The sequence below is a fragment of the Brachyhypopomus gauderio genome, chromosome 1, assembly GCF_052324685.1.
Source record: "Brachyhypopomus gauderio isolate BG-103 chromosome 1, BGAUD_0.2, whole genome shotgun sequence".
NCBI classification, from domain to species: domain Eukaryota; kingdom Metazoa; phylum Chordata; class Actinopteri; order Gymnotiformes; family Hypopomidae; genus Brachyhypopomus; species Brachyhypopomus gauderio.
Window position 1 is genome coordinate 7,582,440 of NC_135211.1, and position 27,563 is coordinate 7,610,002.

Below are 27,563 nucleotides of genomic sequence, written 5' to 3' on the forward strand. Positions count from 1 at the left end.
TGGGATGGGTCAGTGGTTTTATTGAGAGAGGGAAATCTGCTACAAATACATCATATAAGTGTCTTATGAAACCCCAAACAAGCATTACAGCTTGAAAAACTCACAGCGCTATTAGCGTCTTATCAGTCTTATTGTTATTACTGTTATGTTATTATCACCATCATCATCATCATCATCATCATCATCAAGTCATGAATACATAATCCCACTGAGATCAGAATGCATGCGTATGTGTACATGCACACATACACCTTAGAGCCGTCAAATCACCGATGGAGCATTGTACCCATGAGGCGTCGTGCTGGGATGAGCCGATCAAAGTTCAGCTGCTTTCTGTCTTCATCACCCCTTCTACACAGGGAGACACTGCTCCAACTGCAGCTGCAGCGCCCTCAGGCTGATGTAGTGTGGCATGACACCCAGTTTTTCTGCACCTTCTTGAAGAAAGGCTAGAGTCCAAGAGTCTCTGTTGAGCAAACCATGGCTGCAGCCTCACTCTTGGCTGACTGAAATCTGAGGCCATCCACTGAGTCTGTAGTCCTCATCTCCTCATCCAGCATGGATTATTCCATCAGTATCCCAATGCTGTCCCAAGCCACTGACACCTGGCAAATCATTCTTCATTCATGCAGAGTGCCAATGAATCTGCCAAGTGATTTTGATTTCTAAAGCACTGTGTTGAATGTGTGGTCTGCTGTCTGCAGCGTGGAGACACAGTCGTCTCCAGTCCCACAGTGCATGAGATACAGAAGGTTGCTATGGGGTACAGTGATGAAACATGATTGTTAAATACAAAAAACACGTGAAAAGTACACCTCATAGGGTTAATTGTCAAATGGATCTGAAACAGAAGGAACAGGGACCGCAATATCAAAAGTTTAAAAACCTACATTATGCTACAGCTGTGAACTTGAACATTTGCACATGGTATTTAACAAACACTTAGAAAATAGCCTTAAATGAGTAAAAAAGTGGGGGGGGAGGGATGAATTATCCAATTGCAAGACAGCTTCTAGTTACACAACAAGAGAAACCCTCAAATGCTTTCAGAAGACTTTTGCTCCAAAAAAATCACTCGATTTCCCTCGTCACTTAATTGTTCTGAAGGTGTTTTAACAGTCACACTGTGTACCTCCATAAACCCCTCCCTACCAACCTTACACCAGTTCAGCACATTAATGCACTACTCCACATAATACATCGAATACATTTCTCAAAGGCTCTTTTTTGTTTGAGAACAGCTGTATTTTCTGTTGCTATTAAATAAGACATTATATTTTAGTTTTTCTTCCATCATTGTACTACTGGTGGCAAATGGTTCATTTTATTCATCATACACAAAAACACACAAACTCCAGCTGCACTCTGAGCCGATCCAAAAAATGATCTTGTTTTATCTTGCTTTTTTCAGTAGAACAATGACACAATGCACATTTCTGTGATTGTTGTAAAATGCACTAGGCAGTAATTACTAAAACAGAGGTAAAATATTTCTTACATGTTCTCCAAGACATTTGAGTTAACCAAAGTGCAAAGTTTTAAAAACATGCTTCTTCATAAAAAGGGGATCCTGCCTTAATCAGGATTTAAACTTATACCATGACAATGAGGCAAAACCCCTTAATCTCTTTGTTTACAAGAACAACACATTTCCATGTCTTCCATGTACACATAGCATCTTAGAAAGAGCCCTTCCACGGTTCATCTAACATGGTACTGAGCAAAGCCCGCTAGTCCCAGAAGCCTGACAACTACACACAGTGGTGGAGCCAGACAAGCCCAGTCTCCTCCTGTGTATACACTATGTAAAATTAAAAAACACAATTTCTCTTTAAAGGATGTACAGCCATACACAGAACATAAGACATAATATAGATATAATTATTTAACCTTGATTGAGAATCAAACCACCTCACACGCTAGATCTTTACAGGAAATCAAGAACGATCATTCTAAACAATAAAAAACACACTAGAGAAATTTGAAAGTAATTTCACTGCATTAAACCCTTATATATATAATTCTTTGTTGTTTTCTCCAAATTCTCTTTATTTGTAGTTATTCTTCTGCAGTCTGATTCTTCAGAACAAGCTGATTTCATATTTGTGCCATTAATTTCAACAAACATAATACAATATGATTGTGACACGCATAGGATAAAAGCTTGATTAGCTAAAGCTAAATTAAATACATTATGCAGACAAAAACAAGGGTGTGTAAAAACACACAGGCTGACATTCAAACAAAACATATTCACCCACCCCCCACCACACACATACACACACACAAAGGATCTTTTGAAATCCGTGTTCACTTTTCAGTCTTCTCTCCTTACAAACGCCTCACACCTGACCAGGAGGGTGTTTGCACGCACCTCCAAAGAGGTTCCATCAGTCCAGGGTTCTAATTCACTTCAGTTTGCCATCATTTCATCCAATTTTTCACTTCAGAGCAGTATAGCTGATGAACCAAAAATGGTTCTTGACTGTTGCTCATGTATTTATTTATAAGCCACATGAGCCAAGTTCATCTCCTTTATTAAATAACCTATCTATGGCTCAATACAATAGACAAAATCATTGCTAATGCCTAATTAAGCCTAATTCATTGATGTAACAAATTAACTACGAAAACAATTATCAAGAGTTCATCAAGAGGTTATCCATCACTTTCTCACATTGACATCCAGATCCACATCTGAGCTCCCTGCAAATACTGTACATGGGTCTGGGCCCAATACAGGGTCCAGTACTATTCACAAAAAAACGACACATCATGCAAGCTGTAAATAAGAGACATGAAACTTTGAATGGCTATGGTTCATGCTTGCCTTCCCATGAAGCGAACACTTATAACCAAGTTCCACCTAGTGGTTGAGCTTTGCAACTACACATCCACTATAGCATAAGGGCAGCCTTCAGCCTTTTGTCTATGTAAGGTATAAAAAAGGTTAAACAAATGGGCACATTCCTCAACACATGTTTTACTTCTTCAGTATTAGTGCACCATTTGAAACTGAAACTTTTTTTTCTCCAAAAATATAGATTTTTCTCTAATCTGATGCTTCATAAAAAATATTATTGTAGCAAGGTAACCAGGTAAGAGCAGAGTGAAGAATAAATGTAGTACTAATAAATCCTGTTGGAGAACTATAAAAGAACGTCTATACTAGAAGTCATGTATAAAACCACAAGAAGTGTCAGACACCTTGCAATAAAAAAAAGCGTGTGTGTGAGAGAAGGGGTTGATTTTCTAGAATGGATGATGTTGGTCCTGTAATGGTGTGAACACTGAATCAACTCTTTTCTCTGCACTGCTGGTATCGTCTGACGCCAAGTCATTGCCACAAGGTAAGCCAATCGGTCTGTACCATGATCATTCAACTCAGGATCTTCTAGAATAAAGTGACATACGGTCGCGCGTGCTCTTGCGCACTCGCTCTCTCCCTCCCTCCCTCTCTCTCTCTTGTTCCCTCTCTTTCTCACCCGCTCAATACTGAATACTGAGTGTGTTACCAAGGCGTTCATCTTTAATATGGAACCATGGCAATAATGGAACAGTTGGCGCAAGGCCACCTGTTGCAGCTTAGCAACCGTAGAACAACACAGAACCATTATCCAGCGGTGGTAGTACCGTTCTGCTCCAGTGCGATGTGCTCAAAGTCCGCCATCTGTACAATTTTTGAACACCAGAGAGCGGCAGAAGCAGAAGTGGGGGGGGGGGGGGGGAATTGTGGTCCCTTTGTGCCACCAAATATGAACCGGACGTTTTGTGTGTCATATATCAAAGTAAGAAATTCATGATCACATTGTCATGTTGTTGTTATCGACTGCAGCGAATATAATGTATTATAATGTCCCGCCTCCACATTCACCATGCTCCACCCCCCACTCTGTGTATGAAGAGGAGGGGTCGGGATGGGACCTTGTTCAGAAGATACGAGGTCATGTGACCACCATCATGTGACTGGCACACCAAGTATAAAACCAACAGAGCAGCTACTAGGTGTAGATTTTTTAAATTAAGGGAGGGAGCGAGGAAGAGAGAGAGAGAGCCAAAGAGAGAGAGAGATAGAGTAAACAAAAGAAAGGGAAAATATATCAGAGGACGCTTAGACTAAAGGGGGATTGGTAGAGGGTGCAGGGTCAGGGTTCTCAGTTCTCAGAGAGGGACAGGGCCAGGGCTGCTTGCAGTGCGGCCTCCTCATCAATACTATAATCCTGCAAACACACACACACACACGACATAATACACTGAGGGTTCATGTAACATATGAAAAAAATACTACTAAGACAGAACTAAGAGTAATTAATTACACTTATGATGTGTGGGTGAAACAGTGATATAAGTTAGCTTTATGTAACTCAACGTGTTTGCTGGTTCCCACTAGTTCTTATTAACTATTAGCCAACGCTTAGTGAAGTATCCCTTTGATTGCAACAAAGAGAAAAAAGTGTGTGTGTGTGTGTGTCTGCTTACCACAAATGTGTCATAGGAGAACTTGTGCCGGTGCAGGAGGTGCTGCAGGAAGTTGGAGCTCTTGTAGCTGGGGTCACCCCAGGGCATGGCCGAACACACTGGACACACCTAACGACAGGAGCACACAGACCCACAAGGCTCAACATACTGACAAACAGAGGAAATCCTAAATTTCCTAAAAGAAATATGGTTTCTTATGAACATGAAAAAGAAAGTGAATTGTGCGGTAGGACTATGTAGGGAAATCCACTGCAGGCTGTGACATGTGTTTTGACTCAAACATGCGAGTGACCTGGTAATGTGGCGAGCATCATCTACCTGTAGGTGCTTTCATAGTGGTTCAGGTGTAGGGCTCACATTTCACATTTCACATTTCTTTCAACAGGAATATGCAGGTACGGGTGAAATTAGACACTGCTCTGACAGCTACACCGCTGGATGCTAGCACGCGCGTGTATGTGTGTGTGTGTGTGATACACCGCTGGACGCTAGTGTGTGTGTGTGTGTGTTATACACCGCTGGACGCTAGCGTGTGTGTGTGTGATACACCACTGGACGCTAGCGGTGACACCTCAGATTCTACCTCGTTTGCTTTCTAGCTGTCTGACTGTGAGATGATTTTTGTTTTTTTTTCAAGAATCATACCATTGCTGGGATCATTACATTGATGATATTCTCTATTTTTTAAGAAGACCTATTGGATTGTTACAAATATCTCAGTTCAAATATTTGTTAAAATAAAAAACTATTTATTTTAGAAATTCACTTGTCACGGTGACAGCCTGGACCCTTCCTTGTGGGTGTGTCGTTACGTTGTCTGCGTCTGTTCTAGTTCTGTCCATGTTTGTAGTTCCGTGGGTGTGGGTTGTTTGTGAGCATGTTCGTTAGTCTCACCTGTGCCTTGTCTCATGATCACATGGGTATGTGTTCTACACCTATTTAATGTGCGTTCGCGTGATGTCTCGTGCTCGTCTTTGTCTAAAGCTCGTGCCTTGTAAGTGTTGTGTGTAGAGTGCTTGCGCTATCCGCAATGCACTTTATTCATTGTACTGCACAATAAACGTTTGTCTATTGATGTTACACGCTCGTCAATAGACGATGACAGTCCCACGATGAGAGTCAAGTTGGGATGTAAAATTAGTGGATGTTTTAAATCCGTCAAATGTGTTTTGTGTTAATATTGTAATAATCTAGTTCAAGGTAAACTTCCTGATACAGTGTCTAACAAAGACTGTACAATTAAACATCTTATCAACCGTAATGCTGCCCATTTTATAGTTTTATAGACATAAGACTTCTTGGCAGCATGTTTCAGGAAAGGTAAAGATGATGCTATAGCAAGGCATTTTAAATTAAAACATTCAAATACTCCTTCTGTAATATATCTATATTCATCATATTCCAGACACATGTAGGAAAGGTAAACAAGAGTAACTTGACCACACTGAAACGTTTTGGATTCATTTGAAAGCTATTTGTCCTGGATTAAACTAAGTGGTTGCTTAGACCATAGACCATATTTAGAGATGTATATTATTATACTGGTGCCCACTAGGGTTGACTAAAGACATTCAGGTCTTTTGTGTGGGATTTCGATGATCCAGTCTTGTCAAGTTAATTAATTGATTGCTAAATGTGTGATTAATAGTGCCATGGGGATTTGTTGTTTAAGTTTGAAGATGCATTTTCCATCTCGTTGCAAACCTATTTGGAGTCATGCATACTACATTGAAGCCATGGATATCTGCATTTCTGCAAATGTATTACTTAAGCAGTTATAGTTTTCGGATGTGGACCTAGCTTAATATTAGTCCCATCACACTGAACATGGGACAATCAACATTATACTTCAGTTATGTTACTTTAGGTGTCCCCCAGGGGTCAGTATTGTGACAAATTTTATTTCTCATTTCTTGCCTCTGTGGGGTAGGCATGATATTAGGTCAGCATGACATCTCTTTCTATTGCTATGCTGATACACAAATTGATTTTCAGACTGAAGTGTGTGCCAAATGTGTGCTTGATATAATCAGAGGTTTCTCTGTCTTGAGGACATATGATATATGCGAGCAGATCCTCCATAACAATATGTGGATGAAGACTTATAAATGCTTGTAGGCACTTCTTACCACATACCACTTCATACTAGAATAAAAAAGATTTAAATTACTTGCACTGCCATAAATGGTCTCTGAATTCTCATAGTCTTCTTTCGTTACAGAAAATGGATTCTACACTATCATTCGGTTACCTCTGATAGGACGATTTTCTTTCACAAGTATAGAAAAAACTATTTTACTATTCCTAATGCTGTGAAGCTGATAGGTTCATTTACATCTTGGAGGTTTCGACCATGTGCATTCAAAGGTTTCAGCAAGTCCAAAACTGCAACATGTTAAAGTAAACATGGTCAGGTTATTCTACGTTTATATCACCTGTGCACTGGCTTTGTTATACAGAATACTTTACTACTGAGAATCCATTACAAGATTACAAGTAAACAGCATTTTCTTCATAGGTTATCTGTAGAATCTTACCACTTCTCAGGCATATACTAAACGCTCTTTAAGATCCACATCTTCTTATCTGCTGATTGTCTAGGTAAGAGGTCATTTCTAGCTGACTATACCCCTGTTTGTTAAATGGGCCTCCTGAGTTTTTAAGGACCTCAAAAACAAAATATTCCTAATAAAAATTAAAGGTTTTACTATATAAATAAAATATTTATATGATTAAGAAATGTATATTTACATGCTTGTATTATTCTTATTATATTTACATTATTATTACAATTACAAATCATTATTAGTAGTAATAGGTCATGTAATGGTCATTTAATTACCACTTTGTTGGGGTCATTGCGATGGTTTTCCATGCAGTGTTTCACCAGCTCCTGTTGGTCCAGGTTTCGTGCTCCACAGTAGGGACACACAAATGTTGATCGGTTTGGAATATTGCTGAAAGGAAAGAATAAAAAACAGGGATTCTGTTTGTCATCACAAAGACAGACAACTCCCCACTGTGCCCCAAGGGCTGGCCAACACCCCGCGCTCCGCCCTAGGGGCCGGCCAACACCCCGCGCTCCGCCCTAGGGGCCGGCCAACACCCCGTGCTCCGCCCTAGGGGCCGGCCAACACCCTACTCTCCGCCCTAGGGGCCGGCCAACACCCTACACTTTGCCCTAGGGGCCTGGCGAACAGCATGCCCCAACATGTTACCCATCTCACATCTTAAAGGTCACTTTCAACACTAAGCTAACAGGTAGGTTTCAAACAACAGTGGCAATCTGCAGTGCTACTAATATAATTTTCATTACTGTAACCCAAATGTTTGAAAAGTAACAAACACACACATTACGTGTTGGAAGATATAAAAAAAGGGTCAGCATAATAAGTGACCTGCAATGGGTCAGTCATTAACTAATCTTTCTAATCTTTTCTTAAAATGAACACAGCTTACATGCAGATTATAAGGCATGCTGTGGTGTGAAGACATGGGACATGGAATAAAAAACATAATGGCATAAAAGATTACTAACTAACTAACTGCCTATGGCAATGCGTTTGTGAGGGCATCAAACATGAGGGCATCATAAATCACATTCTGTTTCACCACCATGGCAGTACACAAAAGCTGTTACTGTACCTCACGTTTACATGTTTATCTTCTACTCTGTTAACAGGTTGTGCTGCCTATTAGCTCACTGTAAATCTACCAAGAATATTTTGGATGGGAACAAACCCTTCTCTGGAGGAAGACCTCCGTCTGCCAGGTGAGCTGTGGTCTTTGAATTCTGTCCCACATTTTTTTTTAATCACATTTAATATGTCTGCCCCTAGCGATCCCTAGCGGGGTGTGTAGCACCACCCAGGTCCACATACACAAGCAGCCGGGTGAACACAACCCTGTGCTGACCAAGCCCACGTAGACACCAAGGGCTGATTCTAAGTGGCCTCCGCCATCACTCTGATGGAGCATTTCCAATCACCACACAGAGCTCACAGTCTGTAGCACAAACCAATCAAATTAGAGTGCACTGGTGTCTACAAAAGCCGCTCAGTATGTCTCTTTTACAAAGCTATATGAACAGTAGAATCATGGGCTCCTGATAAATAATAGGAAAAAATGATGATAAAACAAATTGCATAAACAATTATCATTAAATAATACACGTACATCAGGGAATAAAACACATCACATCTAGCATAAAACAGCTGTCAAGAGAAAGTGAACTCGGATGAATCTAGTACTCTTGTGTCAACAATGTCTGAATGAGTTGCTCGCGGAGAGCAGCAACTGTAGTGATGGAGCACGCTGGATCCCCTGGAGGTTGAACACATGCCACTGAAAGTGAGGCTGGGAGCAGGTGGTGTCATCTGAGACGACCGAAATTGAACTTTTTGGTCACTGTGGCAGGTGTATTTGGCAGAGGAGTGATGCGCAAATACTGCACAGGTCCCTGTAGCTAAAGTGAAAAAAGGGGTTCAGTGTTCCTGTGCTGATCTACTGCAAACACGACTGCAGTCATTAGGAAGATCACCGGGACGATGAACTCACAGATTAGGAGGCCGCACGTTGAATCTTTAAAAATAATCAATTAAATACATTATTTAAATAACTAAATAAATAAATGAAAAGCATGAAAACGGACAGAATAAGAGCCCCATGGTCATTAAATGTTAGATACTGTAGAAATCAGTCCTCAAAATAGCCTTAATAACAGTTCCAAACACGAGGCACTCACCAAGTTTCAGAAGGAAATCAATCTCACTTTAAACTGGAAAATGTGGCTGCACCACTTAAAGCTCAAAGTGTGAATGTACAGTGATAGGCAGGGGCCACCAAGACATCTTTATATAGCGTGATAATGTAATGAGATCTGTGAGATGCTCCCTGAGCAACCCGAATCTGCTCCTGCATCTTGTATTGGACTGTATTAAGTCACTTATTAGCACTTAACTCAGGAGATATTTATGTGATGTGCCCCACAAACCCAGAGAGACGGAGGCATCCTACACAGAATTGTGAGAGAATCTTCATGTCCTTCTACATTTCATGCACTCTCTGGATCAGCATCATCATCAAAAATGTAGGGGAGCACACACACACACACACACACACACACACACACACACACACACACACACACACACACACACACACACACACACACACACACACACATGCATAGTAGTGGTGTGTGTGTGTGTGTGTGTGTGTGTGTGTGTGTGTGTGTGTGTGTGTGTGTGTGTGTGTGTGTGTGTGTGTGTGTGAGTGTGTATGAGTGTGTGTATGAGTGTGTGTGATAGCAGGTCTGAACAGTGAAAAGCTTCCCTGGTTCGTGTGTTTCAGAGTCATTTGTTCCTCTGAATGTGTCGTCCTAGGGAGAGCAGCGCCTAGCAAGGAGCTGTGAGTCATAACAAGCGTTTCCCTTCAGGTTAAACAAAACTCGGCTACCAAACAAACAACAACATGACAAACTCTACAGCCTCCACACACTCACACTCCCTCCACAACAGTTCAACTGACACCCACTCAATCTTGCTTGCCCAGGCTGGGAAGTACCACCTGACACCGCTGTCACCACGGCCAGTGGTGGACGAAGTACACCAATTATGTACTTGAGTAAAAGTACAGTTACCTTGCATTGAATATTACTCAAGTAAAAGTAAAAGTATTCACCTCAGTTTTTTACTTGAGTAGAAGTACAAAAGTATCTGCCTTCAAAAATACTTAAGTATTAAAAGTAAAAACCTTTTTTTTCTTAGCGTCACATCAAAACCACTAGGCCTACTCGATCAACAGGTGAACAACAAAACAGTGCCTTACATTTGCCTAGCAAACACAAAATACTCAAAACTATATTATATTTAAGTAAGACCAAGTGCTTTTGAAGCAACAACACAAAAAACACTAATTCAAGTTTAATTATTTTATTTTTCATTTATTTCAGTTGTCAAAAAACGAATAACAAATAACAAACACCATCACAACTGATGAAAATCAATAAAAACACAACTGATAAATTATTCACTATAAACATTACATTTGATGAAACATTACCCAAGTTTTGAAGAGGCGATACACTATATGAAGAGGTTATACGTTGTTCACCTAGCTCTAGCACCTAGGACTAGAACTGAGTGCAGCCCAACCAACTGAACTCATAATATTACAGTCCCACCAGGATTTCGCGGGCCTTTTTTGTGATTGTTGCCTGCTAAAATGTTTGATGTTGCGGGTGTTTTTCAAAAAAATTGCGATGGAAGTTGCAGTGTGTTTTTGCTTTTTTGTGAGTACATTGCAATAGGGAGTAAATGTTGTATGGTTTCCTCTATTTAGTAGTCCATTTTAATTATATATTTACCTATTTATTCAGGGTTGCCAACTTTTCAAGATCGCTTGGAGTGAGATTTGAACCTGGAGGGGGTGGCGAACATTAATTGTTGACGGGGGGGGGGGGGGGCGGGTTTAGCGAACGTAAGTTGTTACCGGGCGGCCTGTAAAATGGACACAAATTAAGTATTATATCGAGATCGATGGCAACCCTGATTTATTTATTTATGGGTATTATGCTTCTTATAAAACCCATGGGTTTATCACTTCACGCAATCATTGAATGAATCATTTCCAATCATTTCGACTATATGTATAAATATTTAACTTAATTAAGTTTAACTGGTGCGCAACACCGCCTTGAATTCGCGGAGTTTGCTTGAAGTTGCGTTGAAGTTGCGAATCGCAACATCGCGACTTTCTGGAGGGTCTGATATTAAACTTGGCCAAATAATTAATATTATGCTGCATTCAAATGGTGTCGGTTTTATGGGAAAACCGAGTTTCCCACCAGAGGGCACGACAAGAACACCCTCTGATGTCGGAAGCTGAAGTCGGACACATGGAGATTTTCGATGCAGCACGAACTGCCCGAGTTGTGACGTAAACGCTATTTCCAAAATGGCTGAACAGTACATTAACAGTAAGATGCTAAATAATGATGTACAATTCGTACGCTAATTCCAATAGTAACATTATTTTAAACCTCTATTATCAACACATATTTTTGCTGCATTTGTGTTCAAAAACTAAAATCAACAGCTAATGTTTTGCTGACAGAAAAGCATTATTTTAAATTTTGTTCACATACCTATAAACATTTATGAATAGTGGCAGCTACTGTTAAGTATCGTGTACATTACATGATGAATTGACGTGTATGCAATGTGTAAATACTGATGATTAGCCAAACGACGAACAAACGTTCGACAGCCTCCATTTTTCTTTCATTTCACACACACAAACCACATGAACGCGAGCAAGTCGCGTAAACGAGTTTTCACCTCGGAGAAATCTACTGCCCGACTTCCACTTGAATGCAGCATTATACCACAGTTAGTTCCGACCCTACAATGTGATTGGCTGAGAGGCGATCTAGGAGTGCCAATATTACACGTTATAGCACTGTAACCGAAGCTCTCTATGTATTACTCCGCCACATACAGGTAACCTAGCAACGAAGCAGCGTTTACAAACCAAACAGCGCAACTACAAACAAGCAACAACATTATCAAAATGAATTACAGGGAGTTTGTTAAATCTATTGGCATTTGTTTCGATATGAAACTGGAGGATGAAGCTATAAATGACAAGCCTGATTCCTCCAATGAGCCAAGGTTTGGCTCTTACAATGTTTGTAACACTTACAAACAATGATTTGGATGAGCTGGAAATGCAGAGAAACGAAGTTAATACCGTAAAACAAACGTCCTGAGCTCTTAATGTATTTACATCCTGGTTAAAGAGCAACGACATTGCAGTCGATTTTAGTAATCATCAACAAAAATGAAATGAATCAGCTTCTATGACGTTTTTATGGATCCGTCAGAAACGTGAACGGAGAGTTATATAGCATCAGCAGCTATATTATATAGGCTATATATATATATATCAGGGCCGGCGCTAGGGGGGGGCAGAGGGGGGCATTGCCCCCCCAAATTGTGTCTTTGCCCCCCCAAGCACAATGCAAGCAACGGCTTTTTTTATTATCTCTGAACCAATCACAAAAATGCATTTTGCTTTACAGCGTGAAGATATTTCCTTGCTTATTCCTGATTGGCTCTTTGAGTCATATAAAAATCGGCAGACCGCCCCAAACGGTTCAGTTCGGCAGTATATGTTCTGTTAGTGTGAGTGAAAGGCAGGTATACTGGTAAACACTCTTCTGAGTTTAAACTGACTTCCACATGGTAATATTTGCTTAACTGTGGTTTTTCGTTGCTTTAATGTTACTCACCTCTTACATAGGTGTTGCTTAAATTATTTTATTAGCCGTTAGCGGTTAGGCTAACTTGGTTCTCCTAAACCTGCGCGAACGGCGGAAGCGTTTAAATACTTGCCGCGCAGTGTTGTCCGAAACGATATGTGGTAATAAAAAACAGGGGAATGAACATTTACCTGACGAATTTTAATGTTGCTTTTTCAGATTTGAAAAGTGCTGGAATTTAGGCTAAAGTACTTGAAAATGTTGAAATTGTAACTACTTCGTTTCACAACAAATATCTGTCTGAATGAACAGTTCTCTTGTCTTAGGTTAACAAATACGAGCCTCTTGTAATTCCAGGACGAAACATGAGAGAACGTGAAGACGTTAAGATTGGGCGTTTTGAAAGTGTGATTAAAAAAGCGAATTATTTTGAGTATATGTATAAATATTTAACTTAATTAAGTTTAACGTGCTGAGAAATATTGAACTGGACCTTTAAAGTGAGGTACAAGTGCTTTAATTCCACCTTGTATAGGTGTATGAACCCGGCAAACATGACATTGTTCATTGCGCTGAGGCGCGGCGCGCGCGAAGTTACAAAATTCGAGAGGTGCACGACAGCGCGCGAGGCTGCTCTTTCCCCCGTGCAAGCCGTCGCGGCTCATGGTTTAAACCACATATGTCAAAGTCAAAGCCCGCGAGCCAGATCCGGCCCGCGAATTGATTATCTATGGCCCCCTATGGATGATATTGAATTACTATTAGAACCGGCCCGCAGGCCACAGCCGCCCGATGGTGTTTTGTACGCACAAACACTACATTCCCCACAATGCAACGGTAGCCCGCGAAGTCACTGCAGCGCGAAGCGTCGCCAGGGTCCGCGCGGCGAAAATGACGTAATCGCAGTGGCTCCGCCAGCGCAATGAACAAAGTCATGTCTGCAGGGTTCATACACCTTTATAAGGTGGAATTCAAGCACTTGTACGTCACTTTAAAGGTCCATTTCAATATTTTCCAGCACGTTAAACTTTAATATGTTAAATATTTATACATATACTCGAAATGATTCGAAATAATTCGCTTTTTATTCACATTATTTAATGGTTGTTTATTTTCCCCAATCTTAACGTCTTCACGTTCTCTCATGTTTCGTCCTGGAATTACAAGAGGCTCGTATTTGTTAACGTAATACAAGAGAACTGTTCAGTCAGACAGATATTTGTTGTGAAACGAAGTAGTTACAATTTAAAACATTTTCAAGTACTTTAGTCTAAATTGCAGCACTTTTCAAACCTGCAACACAAAGCAACATTAAAATTCGGAGTCGCGCACTATGGTCACTCGCGAAAGTATAAACCTAAATCAGCAGTCAGAGCAGACATCAACGTTCAGCTATCCCCCTTCTCAAAAATGACTAAACGTAAGGTGGACACTGAGAACGGGTTTCAAGCCAGGTGGGAGGCAGAGTACATGTTCACGGAGGTAAAAGGTAAACCTGTGTGTCTTCATGTGATTTTTCTTTGAAGGAAGTTTGCTTTTATCTGTTTGCCTGTTGAAAAATGTTTTCACTTGAAATTACTGACAGATCCATAAGAAAATAGTGCTTTATTCATTTAAACATTAAATAATATACACTGTGTTAGGTCTTGGTTCAATAGGCTATGTGCAATCATTTCAATATGTTTTAATAAACATTGAACCAGTCCGGCCCTCGGCTTGTAGCAAATTAGTTTTTTTGGCCCTCTGTGTTTTTGACTTTGACATCCCTGGTTTAAACGATTCCTCGCCATCACAGCCAGTATTGTTATACTGTGCATAAATACCGCATTGTACCAGTACGTTTCATAACATCAATAAAAACTTCAATACTTTACCAGATTTTTTACCATTAAAGTGCAGTAGATAGATTTCTTATTTTATGTACTTTCATATTTTTTTCTTTTTCAAAATAGAAATGTGACGAATACTCCCTTTTATAACAGAATTTGTATTCTTTTGTTTTCTTTATATTTTAATTTCCCAGTAATATAAATATTCTCACTCATTCCTATTTCCATGTTTGAATATTCTCAGTCTGTGTATAGGTACATTTGTCAGCCTTTCAAGAAATAGAGTTGTTCTATTAGTAATGGCAGTATTGAAATGAAATACAATTAGATAATCTTTGTTCTCCATTTACATAATCAACATGTATTTTTTAATCATTGTGTTTTAAGTTTTAAGTTCGAAAATGTGCATTTTTATTTCTTTACCTAATACATCACTTTAAGCCAGTATCAATAGTCATCATTCATGCACAAATCAAGCCTTGAATATATTTCTGGCTTCATAAACATGACTATCAACATGCCCCCTCATTATGTTTTACTGCCCCCCCAAGCAAAGCAGTCCAGAACTGGGGCTGATATATATATATATATATATAGAGCCACGTCGACGGGGGGGGGGGGGGGGGGGGGGGGGGGGGGGGGGGCAACCGGGTCTGTTGTCCCGGGCCCTAGGGCCAGGGGGGCCCATCAAAGAGCCCAGCAAATTATTTTTTATTTAAAGTCTATAATTTTTAAATAATCTTGAAATCTTTCATTAATATAAAATTATGTACTCATAATAAGCTCAATGGCTCAAATATATATGTTTTTTACCTATCTTCATATTTTCCATTAAGTGCATACACCCCCGCCTCCCACTGGAAAATGGTTTGATCCAGCACCGACTGTAGCCGGCCGGTATCCGCCCAACAGCGGGAAATACAGTGGTGGATAGTTAAAGTAAATACAGAAATCTGGAGCGCAGAAAAGAAAGGAAAAACATTTACCTGACGAATTTTAAAGTTGCATTGTGTTCCAGGTTTGAAAAGTGCTGGAATTTAGGGTAAAGTACTTGAAAATGCTTGAAATTGTAACTACTTCTTTTCACAAAAAATAGCTGTCTGACTGAACAGTTCTCGTGAAGACGTTAAGATTGGGCGTTTTGAAAATAAACAACCATTAAATAATGTGATAAAAAGCGAATTATTTCGAATCATTTCGAGTATATGTATAAATATTTAACTTAATTAAGTTTAACGTGCTGGAAAATATTGAAATGGACCTTTAAAGTGACGTACACGTGCTTTAATTCCACCTTATAAAGGTGTATGAACCCTACAAACATGACTTTGTTCATTGCGCTGAAGCGCGGCGCGCGCGAAGTTACAAAATTCGAGAGGTGCACGACCTCGCGAATCGACAGCGCGCGAGATGCTCGCGCACGGGCGGAGCCACTGCGATTACGTCATTTTCGCGCGAACCCTCGCGCCGCTGGGGGGGGGGGGGGGTACATGAATCTTTCTTGATATATATATATATATATATATATATATATATATATATATATATATATATATATATATATATATATATATTTGCTGTACTTTATTTTTAATAAATACAATTTTATCAACAGTTGTTTTTGTGTATATTTACCTCTATAATATTTATTGGGTAAGGCTGTTCCAGTGTTGTGTAAGTTTAGCAGCGAGCCATTGAATGGAACTATTTTAACTGGCGGAGTGTTTTAACCAAACAGGTCGTATTTTTTCGTCCTCTTTAACTCAAAATCTTTCAATAAACAGCGATAATGGAACTGTGGTATATTCGCAATAATACACTCGAGGTTCGTGCTATAACGTGTAATATTGTCACTGCTGTGCTGCGGTTGTAGGCACGAGGCCGCAGGCCGAGTCCCGTAGATCAGCACAGCAGTGCCAATATTACATGTTATAGCACGAACGAATAAAAAAGGAAGGAGATGTTTCTGTAAATGTAGCGAAGTGAAAAGTAAAAAGTTTCGCTTTGAAATGTAGTGAAGTATAAAGTCTTACCAAATAAAAGTACTTGAGTAAAGTACAAATACATGGAAATGTTACTTAAGTACAGTAACGAATTACATTTACTTCGTTACTGTCCACCACTGACCACGGCAAACCTGACCCGACCCACCTGCTCCTGGGCCAGTGATCATGCTGGACTCTGGATTTAACCCGAGGTGACCTAGGTCCAGCTGGTGGCTAACTACGGGATATGGAGCTAATGTTATTTGATTGCTAGCGTGGTCGGCATAGTAGAAGCCGCGGTCGGTTAACGGATCCGTGTTAGAAACGGGGTCAGAAAGGGGTAACGGCTGTAAAAGTGATACGAAAGTGTGTGTGAGGACCTCCGTGCTCACCTGGGAATGGGCTGAGAGGTGGGGACTACAGGCATGAACTTTGGGCAGTTAGCCATCTGCTCCTGGACCTTTGTGCAAGATGAGATGTGTGACCTCATTTTGACCAGTGTGACCTGGAGTGGATTGGGGGGGGGGGGGGGGGGATGGCAGAACAGAGGGGGTAAGAAGGTGAAGAAATCTTTTAACTTTAACTTTTTTAACTTAAAGTGTGTGTGTGTGTGCGTGTGTGTGAGAGAGAGAGAGAGAGAGATCTACTCTTGCTGCATCCAGTGTGTTTGTATGTGTATGAACTCACTTTTTTACTGCACCCCCGGCACGGCGCTTTGTAAGAGGAGAGCTGCTTCTCCACACTGGAAGACTTGTCCACTTTCTTTGGGTCAAAAGGCATGCGGCACAGGGGACACAGCGGAGATGTCACCTGGAGACATGGCTGAAGACAGTCCCCACAGAATCTAGACACACACAAACACACACACACACACACACACACACACACACACATCAGTGAATACCTTTGGAAGCTAAACAGTAACTTCCAATTCTAATTCATTTACATTCGCCTAATTTAAAACATCTTTCATACAGGTTATTAAAAAGGAACGAGACAAGTTGACGCACATTTCCCAAATCTATCTTAACACAAGTGAGCACAAGAATGACACTCTCTGTGTGTTCCAACTGGAGTGAGATCACCCAGATTCAAACCAGCACCACAGCCAAACTGTAAACTCTATACTATAGACTATATTTGTATATATTTATATAGACTATATAAGTCCGTGTGCCCTCTAGACACAAGCCGTGGCTGTGTGACAACACACAGAAATCAATCTTTTACCATGTAAAACCTTCTTGTTCAGGTTCACCAACAAGCCCAAATGTCTAATTACGAATAACACAATTGGAAACTCGATTTTTAAATTGTATTTGGTTTAAAAAATAAATAAATAAATAAAAACATCTAGAATGCATAACATTTCTGAGCTCGAACATTCAAAACCGCTTCCCCAAACAAAGCATTTTGGAGAACTCCAGGTAGCCTCTGTGATCTTTGGAGAGTGAACAAGGTTTTTTCCAGCTGCAGCACTTCTGTGCAACTGGTCGCCATCCCCCTCTGTCATGGCGGGTTCCGGAGGTCAGCTACAAAGCACGATGATGGACATGTATAGGGCTCTCAGCCAAGGCACTCCATGACGGCATGACTCAGCACTGGAGAAGAGGGGCGGGGCCACAGGGCCACATGGGCGGGGCCCCTCTCTCACTGATGAGTCTGGGCTTTAAAGGACAGCTGAGGCAGTGGATCACTCAACGTCTCTCTGCCAGCACGGCACTGCGGATTATGGGCTCCACGACTCCCATAGGGGAAGACTCTAGAAGATATTGTGCGTGTGTATGTGTGTGCACGCACGCGCGTGCGCGTGTGTGTGTGTGTATGTGTGTGTGTGTGTGTGTGAGTGAGAAAGAGGGAGGCATGAGTAGATGTAGGTCTGGTGCTCGGTTAAGAGGTCTTTCCATCTGTAAGACGTACAGTCTTGACCAGAGCTCAAGGAGATGTGGGAAATTGATGCATATGAAGCTGCAGTGCTAGACGATGCCATGGAGTTACATTTCTCTGTCTCATCCCTGCTACATAAACTCCCTATTTGTGATTAATGTTCCGTGTGATGGGGCGTCACACCCCCACACCTCCCTGTTCTCCACCACTCCTACTCAATGCTCTAGATCTTCAGCAATGGGGAGTCAAAGAGTTTCTAACACAAAGCAGAAGCCTCCCAGATCTCCACATTTTCTTAATCACTTCCTCATTATAGAGTTTTGAATTCACTCCCCCAACCAAAATTGTTTTGTATATTCATGGATCCCTTTCTCATTAAATAAGGTCAGCGTTGCTTCAAATAGTTCCCACTTCCAACGATCACACCAGCTTGTCTCAGCGGATGAAGGACCTATGGCCAGATGTTTTTTTCCTCTTTATTTGTTTGATTGATTTTTAGAACTAGGCCCTGGGCTACTTATGATCTTGGCAAACACTTTCTGAACATGCATTGGCCACAAAACAAACCAATCCCACAGTTCCCTGCAGGGGTAGCCTGGTAGGCAGAGGGGTCAGGTACAGATTAATGCAACCTGACCCTCAACTTCAGCCTGTGCACACGGTCTGTAGAAGATCAAAGGAAATGCCAACCCTAGTTGTTTAAAAGCACAGAGAACCCTAGGAACCATCCCAAACTATAATATCAGTAATTCAACAGAGGGTTGAATTACAGATGCTTCTAATAGGCCCAGCCTCAAAAACAATGAAGACATGCATCTGAAAATGCAACTTATTGCTCACTGAGGATTTATTTACTTATTTAAATCAAAAGGAAACAGACAGTCTGGAGAAAGGTGCTGAGCATAAAGAGATAAACACCAAGGTCATTGCTACAGGAAACATCTCTGAAATACTAATGGCTTAAGACCAATTTCAGAGTTGCGTTGAATCCCGCAATCAATTTTGCACCGACACAGCCTCCAAGGCCACAGAGTGGGAATGATTACAGGGAGCTCAGGGTCTGCCCCCCAGGAACCACAAACCTGAACAGTAATCATAACAGAAATTTGCAGTCTGCTCAGAAAGATGTTTTGAAGGTTGTTGCCCCCCCCCCCATTCCATTCTTCAACACTTGAATCATAGTAATGAGGGCTCCTGATTCACTTGCTTGTGCCAAACGCAAATCTGTAAATAAAAAACAATATATAAATCTGTCGAGAAAAGAGAGGAAACACAGCCCAGTTTCCTACAGCAGGTGCAAAAGAATCTTAAACATTGCATATTTTTGTCAAAATAATTAAATTAAAATGTTTAAAAATTTACAGTTTTCAACTTTCCATAAATAAAGTCTTCAAACACATGTCTGGTGTCACTTTTCTGTTCTGGTCTTGTGTCTACAGCAGTTACGTTAGACTACTAGCAGTATTGAGCTAACAGCAGGTCAGCCATATTAGGGGCAAGGTGAAACTTGTGTAAATCAGATTTTCTTTTGCTAAACCATTTAAATGCATTTCACATTACAAATGTAGTAGTAATATCTCTTAAATAGACACCTGTTTGTCTCTCCAGTGTTTGGCAAGAGGACATAAGACCAGTTATGTCTACCTAACACCACACACACACACACATCTACACCCAAACCACAGAACTCTAAGCTAAGCAAAGCAAAGATTGAGAATAAAACATCATGACATGCACGCACACATCTGCAAAGAACATCATGTGACAGAGCATGATAAAAATAGAAAAAAACAAAAAAAAAACAGCAAAAAGGCAGAAAGTATGTCCCTCATTGAGGTCATGAAAGACTTCACGTCTTCAGGACAGCTCTGGCTGTCTTTGTGATTAGTGAAGGGACAGGAATAAATGGTTCGCACAGAGCGGTCCCCACATAGAGGTCCCATATGACTGCAGCTTATTTAAGTGTTAAACCACATTGATGTATTTGGCATATAGACCAAACTATGTTACAGAATTTAGACCAGGTTAGACCAGGGTAAAAAAAAACTTTTAGCTATTTATTTTTTAAAGTACATGCACAATTGTTTCAAATGTATGATGTACATCTGGGCTTCCTTAACGGTTTCCTCAATGGCATTATGAACTGTACTGTCCAAAAACAAATAACAATGAATTCAGCTTTATTTGGCTTTTCAAAAGCACGACAAAAAAATGGCCTCTGGGAAGAGTCCGTCCAGTTTCTCTTATCAGGGTGTAGATCCCAACAACACCAGGAGCCTCTCTGAACCTGCACGTCTGCCCTGCAGTATTAGTTACTCTGCACTACCTGCTCCCTCAGCACAGCAGAGGTTTCACTGCAGGTCAAGCGAAGGTTACTAATGGGGTATTTTGGCATGTTACTTTCTTTGTAAACATGAAGCACCAGCTTAGGGCTTCAGTGTACTCTCTCTCCCTCTCTTTTTACCCATCTCCCTCTCTCCTGCTCTTTCACCCTTCATGCCCAACCAACAGGCCCACAAACACACACACACACACACACACACACACACACACACACACACACACACACACACACACACACACACACACACACACCGCTTCCTCCGTAGCAGAGCGACCGAGGGCCGAGACGTGTGTCCTTCTTTTACCCTCCACTCTCTGCATCTCCCCCTCTGTACTGTTCCACCCCACTGGCCAGCACCGGCCACTCCCCGCCTTCACAAATCCACAAATCAGCTCCACTCGTCGGCGCCTCGCTCTTCCGCCACCCAATCAGATAAGCAAACACTCCCGATGACGTTCCGTGCTCTCGAAATGAGGTTCAGTGGACGCGCTGGTGATGAATTTACTGCTTACTCAGCTTTCGTCTTACGCACGTGCACAGATGGAGTTTTTTTGTTTTGTTTTTATGCCAAAACAGAATTCAAACAAGCGCGCCATCAGATGCCAACGCACCATGTCTTCACCACGGGCAAAATGTACTCGCCTTTCACTTTTAACCAAGTTAAAACGGCCTGCAATTAACCCAGCTGGTCTCAGGTGAGCTTCGCCGTCCCGGGCTGAACCGAGCAGCATTCTGCAGCGTACGGAGGAGCGGGTGGATGTTGTGTCTGGAGACATCCCTCGTCCTCCCTGTAATGTCTGTGCATCACTTCAATTGCTTGCTTAGACGATCTCTGCCATCACCGAAGCCTTCACCAACCCCAAGGAAGCCCCCTCCCCTCCCCCCAACCCTCTCCACATAACAGGATTCATGCTTTGCCATTTCATTTTGCAGCGGTGAATAATTCATCAGATTGCTTAGCTACACCGCTGCCTCTGGTTTGCCTGACCATGCGATAGTGAAGCAGAAATAATCAAAGACGCATTCTGGCAGAGATCTCAAAGTGAGCCCAGATTACCGTTCTCGGGTGAAAATGGCTCCCTACTCTTCTAGCGACACGAAATTAACCAACCCACTGCAAAATGGACTCAGGAAGGAGTAGGAGGCCTTGGTGGAGTCTGAAAATAGCTTTGTGCTGTTTTCAAAAGGATAAAATTAGCACAAAGCAGGGACAAGCAGGAATTACTTCATGTCTTCAGAAGCCAAATCAAGCTCATTTTAGAATTTTAACACACAGGAAAATATACAGCATATCACAGCATGTAGTTTAACTAGTAGTAATGTTGTCGTTCCCCCTACAAGGAGGAACAAAGTACAAAGAAGCAGAAAGACTCCACGACACCATGTTTTATCGTGTTGTTTTTTTGTGTGTTCTGTGCTGAAGCGTTCTGAACAAGCGCCAACATTCCTGGCGTTTACTTTGTGCACTGGTGAATCACTGCAACGAACATCAGTAATTTTGGTCAAAGTCATGCCGGTCACGTCACATCTGTGCTCCACTGCTTTTTAATATTTAGTGATGTTACATTGTGATGGTAATATGTAATATCATTGCAGTAGTCGAGATATGACTGACAATCTCATTCAATCTCATCTCTTTTCTGCTGACTGATAAACACCTGGTGACTACCACCGAAAACAACAAAACCTGTTACCAGATGAAATGACACTGACACTCTTGCTCTGGCAAAGGTTAATTGATTATTTTTACTCTCTGCTTCAGATGCTATGTCTGGGAGGGGGAGGGGGAGGAGCCCCCCCCCCCCCCCCCCCCCCCTTCAGTCTAACCAGGACACAAAGCGCTCAAATTCAGCTGAAGCATCTGTCATTCAGAGAGTGTGAGTAGTGATGGCAGCTGGCCAAATACCTCCAGGGCTACGCAGGTGGGTGTGTGTGGTAAGAGAGGAGAGAGAGAGTGAGAGACAAAGACTGAAATAGACAGCGAAAAAGAGGTGTAGAAAGACAAAGAGCCGAGTAAAGAAAGCTGGGAGAGAGGCACATTCCTTCTGGGGGGAGGAGGGACGGACGTACAGCGTACTGCTCTTCAGTCCCGCGGCCCATTTGAAGAGAACGTCTTTCCTCCTTTGAGCAGGTGTGGAGGACAGAACAGAGCAAATGTTCTGGCATAGATTGACAGACTGTTAGAAGTTAGGGCTCGCACATCATAGGTACATCTCCCCATACCCCCCCCTCCCCACCCCCACAGCACAGCCAGGCATAATTGAAGGTAACTGGATTCATTATCCAGGTCATGCCTTTAAAGAAATATCAGCAGTGATATATTGCATTAAAATGATTCTCTCCATTTATTGCTCTCCGCTGACATTTGTCATTTCGGTGGATCAAGTTGTTTTATGTTCCTACACAAAGAAATGAAAGCTAGCAAAGGCAGACAGAGAGAAGTCCTAAGGTGAGGCCAACCCACTCCTGTGACTAGCCACTATCATGCACGTTCCATGCAGGGTCACATGACTGTGGTTCACTCAGAGCCCGTGAGAGTCCACCGCCACTCTGCACTGATCTGCTATAAGGAGCACTGCGTTACCTCCTGCAGATGGAGTGGGCGGAGCCTGCCGTGTGGCTGGTTTAGGACTAGGACTAGGTCTGCTCTGCTTCAGACCTTACTACTCCGTCTTGTCTGTGGGCCGGCAGCAGGTGTGTGTGCACTGGTGTGTGTGCACGGAGGTGTGTCCTTTTATGCAGAGGGGTGCAGATAGCCTGAAGGGACTGGCTGGATGATACTCCATCTCCTCACTCATGCTGAATGAGTGTGTGTGTGGTGCGTACATAATGCCTCAATGCCAAAACAAACGCGTGCACGGACCTGCGCTCGCACACGCACGTTCACGCACCCGCGCTCGCACACGCACGTTCACGCACCCGTGCCTGCATGCACAGGTACATATGGGACACGCCTACGCGCACATGTACATATTCACACGTGCACGCACACACCCAAGCGCACACACACTTCCTGGCAGCCCCTGTAGATGGCTGAGAGAAAAAACAAAACAAAACAGTCTCGAAAGCGACATGTTGGGAGTTTATAAGATCTCCATGGAGACAGCGTTGTGCTTTCACAAGTCTGAGAGGCGGTCAGTTCTGCCGTGCCTGTTTGAGAAGGGAAAGTGAACTTAGAAACCCCCGCATCTCAGCATGCAGTCAGCAAAAGGCCCCGCAGTGTCGGCGTGGGGAGAAGAGTCTACCCCTCTCTAGTGCTAATACTCATCACCAGCTCTTACTGAGGGAGGGGAAGTGACAGCCCCCCCACCCGTATTCACTACTACACGCAACTGCCTTTACATGACACCAGAAAGAGAGCTTAGCGCGTGTGTGTGTGAGTTTATGTGTGAATGACAAAAAGAGGCTCACACTGTGTGTGTGTGTGTGTGTGTGTGTGTTTATGTATGTCTAGAAATTAAGCTCTAATGAAATTTTGATGCAGTTCTGTCCCTGATGTGGGATTCTAGTACTGAGTATAAGGGTGAGATTGGTGTTGGTGTCTGTGTGTGTGTGTGTGTGTCACCTTCACCACAGGTGCTAGGATGTTTTGCATTTGTGTCTAACCTTTGCAACTGTGAACATATGCTGTTTGATGTGTGGATTTACCAGCCATAGGCTGCCACACCTGCCCAAGGTCATGGAGGTGGAGATGGTATATGGCCACCATGGAGAAGAGAAACCTCCCTGTGGGGGTGAGGGTTTGTAGGAGTGGTGGGTCAAAGCCCAGGGGCACTAGCAGTGCAGCGCTCACGAGCCCCATCGGGGACCAAGACTGGCACTGCAGCTCGATAAAAAGACACCATCACGAGGGGCAGACGGTTGCAAAGGGGCAGACGCAAGAACACGCCGTTCTAAATTTCCCCATCAGCAACTTGAAGTTTCTGGGCGAAAAGCAGCGAGAGACTCACAGTAGACATCACCTCAGCCCGCTCAAGCTCCATTATTTATATAATCCCCCCTTTTGTTTCACTCTTTCCTATCTCACTCTTACAAAAGGGCAGTGACATCACGTTAAACGCTACAGCAGGAAGTGGCCGATAGCGATCAACACGGGGTCACCTCAGAAGCGCTTGCGTTAGCCGTCGTGAGGGTTTGTGCTTCTCGCGAGGCCTTTACAACACGACCCCACCGCCAAACCCTTCAAACAGCACACATTTATTTTACCATCGATAAAATGTTATTTTGGAGAATAATAGGGAAATGTACTTGAATATACAAACCGAGCAATTAACAGGCAACCCAAGTTTTGTGCTCCAGAGTAGACAACATTAGGGTCAAATAACGCTGGGCTAAACTGGCTGTCTGAGCACACGCAGACAGGCTGGATGAGACGGCTGCCTGCTCTAGTCAGCCTGTGTGCTCTGACGAGGCGCACCAGAACATACAGCATTGCTGGCTCATGAGGGATCCCCCTAACATGCCATCCACTTTTAGAATTTCAATACTGAATCATGTTTCTTGGTGTAAGCGCAACAAACTGCAAATCATTTAAAAAGAAACAATACAAATATATGCAATGATGCCAGCAGGTGTGATCCATTTTTATTCATTGTTTTGCCATATTACTGCTGCACCAGAAAGTAATGCCAAGTGTTTAGCATCAAAGCCAAGTGATGCTAAGCGTACTTCTAAACGTTATTATTTTGTTTACATAAAAGTGGGCATTGAAAACACTGAAAATAAATTTTTATGCATATGTCAGACATTTTAATTTAGATTAGATTACTATATTTAATATGATTTGGGCAGAAATGGTCTAATGTTTTGTTAATCTGTTTAACAGTGATAACATGGGCTTAAATGCTTAATTAACTGACTAAGTGCTTCTATAACAAGTGGTCATTCCAATCACAATCTTTGAGCGTATGTCAGGCAGAAACGTACGCTGCCCCCGTGTGGCCGGGCATATTACAACATGCATTCACTGATCACCAAACAAACACCAAGATGCCTTTGTCTTAACCATTCCCTATAACAGTTTCAGTTTCAGTTCTCACGAGCCAAGAATCTGTAAATATTTATCTGAGATGACGAGGCTATTTATTTAAAGTGTTAAAATATTCAGTTCTCGTAATGGGCTATTTTAGATGCGTCTGACGTCTATATGGGTCTCATTTGAACCGTCTTCATTCTAGTTATCATCGGGGTTTCTGATGGGTGGCGCTTTTGACCAAGTTATAGCCTATATGTCATACAAGGACCCTTATGTAATATCCAACACTAAAGAAAGAAAAGAAAAAGAAAACAATTGGGGGTGAAAAAATTGATTAATAAACGACACGGATGTGTTATCACTCGACACGCACAAACGAGGTAATAAATCACCTCAGACTACTGCATCACCACACCAATACATCTGTGGCCCACAAACACAGCGTCTTCGGCTTTACAGCCGGACAGCTGGAAACTTATCACCCACGGACATGCCCTTCCTCTATTCCCTTCATCCTACGCAATAGTCGTCTCACTTCCACTTTGTCTACTTTTCCCCCCCAGATCTCTCCATTTTTGTGCCGTTTCCTCCACACGGTCGCGTGAATTCCACCATCGCGCGCGCGCCTCGCGTGCTTTGTTCAATTCTGCAGCCCAGGCTCTGCAATCCGTCCAGCAACTATGCACATCTTAAATTTAAATATCAACTGCATTAAGTGCATTTTTTATCATGCAAAAAAGTCACAATATTTAAAAACATTTACTTAACAAAATATATATATATATAAGGTCCACTGAATAGCACAGTAAACATGGCTTGATGTGCCAGGGCTGGGTTACACTGAAACTGGCCAGCTGACAGACAGATAGACTACAGTAACAAAGAATCATCCGTGTTGTAGCTGGTAGGCACCAACAGAGGCACAAAGGAATGGAGGCACCATCTTTGGTTGTAGCTCCTGGCTTCAAAGAGCGATGTCATAGTTCACGAAACGACAACTGCCGTTTGACATATTCAATAATAAAACTAAAGTTAATACTCGGTAGCCGTCCAATTGTTGAATTTATAGTGCCAGCTGACAATTAACAAAAGGCTCGTTGAAAGATCGTTAAAAAAATACTTAATTTCAATGAAATTGGATAAACTCGCACGTTCTGTGGTTTGACTACGGACAAAAATAATAAACAGTGGCACAGTTGTTGTAGAAAAACGTTTTATTCCACCAAATATGGTGCGTGGAGTCAACAAAGGAGGACGAGACGGAGCACAACAAACTCACGTATGTGCGCAGCTGGCGATGCTGACGGGTTTGTGGTACACCTCCAGACAAATGGGGCAGGAGAACTGGCTCTCCAGGCCGTCCGCGGCCGTTCCGGCCCCGCTCTGCTGCTGCTGCTGCTGGTGCTGATGCTGCCTGAGCTGGGCAGCCGACACGAAACTGCGGAACATCGCCATCACGGACGCGGATCTCGGATCTCCGCTCCCGGAGGAAAAAACAGGGGGGGGGATGTTTCTTCTGTGTGCCGTTAGTAAACTCTCGGCCCGCGGGATTCCGAACCGTTCGGGGAAATAAAGGAGTCAGATGTCATTTAGACGGAGCGTCTGTTTCCGCCGCACGGCCGCCGTTGACCGGGAGGACACGCCGCCGTATCGGAGAAGTAAACATTACAAGGTAGCTTTAAGCGAACGGTTTAAAACCCCCGTTAGACGAAGTGCGTGGTGGGTGTTGTAGTTTAGTTCGTCGCCAGTTTGGCAGCGCGGCGACGTCAAGAGACTACATTCCCAACATGCTTTGCAGCAC

At 42.4% G+C, this 27,563-nt stretch overlaps 1 protein-coding gene across 1 annotated transcript; it reads right to left on the reverse strand.

Annotated features, from left to right (window-relative positions):
* Positions 1–27,458, reverse strand: rnf166 (ring finger protein 166). Its single transcript, XM_076974808.1, has 6 exons — positions 27,042–27,458; positions 17,244–17,400; positions 16,949–17,061; positions 7,322–7,436; positions 4,480–4,587; positions 1–4,220 (listed from the first exon to the last, which is right to left on the reverse strand). Exons 1-6 carry the CDS (start codon positions 27,215–27,217, stop codon positions 4,155–4,157), a joined length of 735 nt encoding a protein of 244 aa, XP_076830923.1. The 5' UTR covers positions 27,218–27,458; the 3' UTR covers positions 1–4,154.
* Positions 27,459–27,563: the final 105 nt, after the last annotated feature.

What these genes read in the sequence shown, in the direction of transcription:
- rnf166 (XM_076974808.1), bottom strand. Translation starts at nt 27,217, where the DNA reads ATGGCGATGTTCCGCAGTTTCGTGTCGGCTGCCCAGCTCAGGCAGCAT. An exon ending in ATCGCCAGCTGCGCACATAC is followed by an intron (nt 17,401 to 27,041) that starts GTGAGTTTGTTG and finishes GTGTGTGTCTAG; the next exon opens with ATTCTGTGGGGACTGTCTTC. An exon ending in GCCGGGGGTGCAGTAAAAAA is followed by an intron (nt 17,062 to 17,243) that starts GTGAGTTCATAC and finishes AATCCACTCCAG; the next exon opens with GTCACACTGGTCAAAATGAG.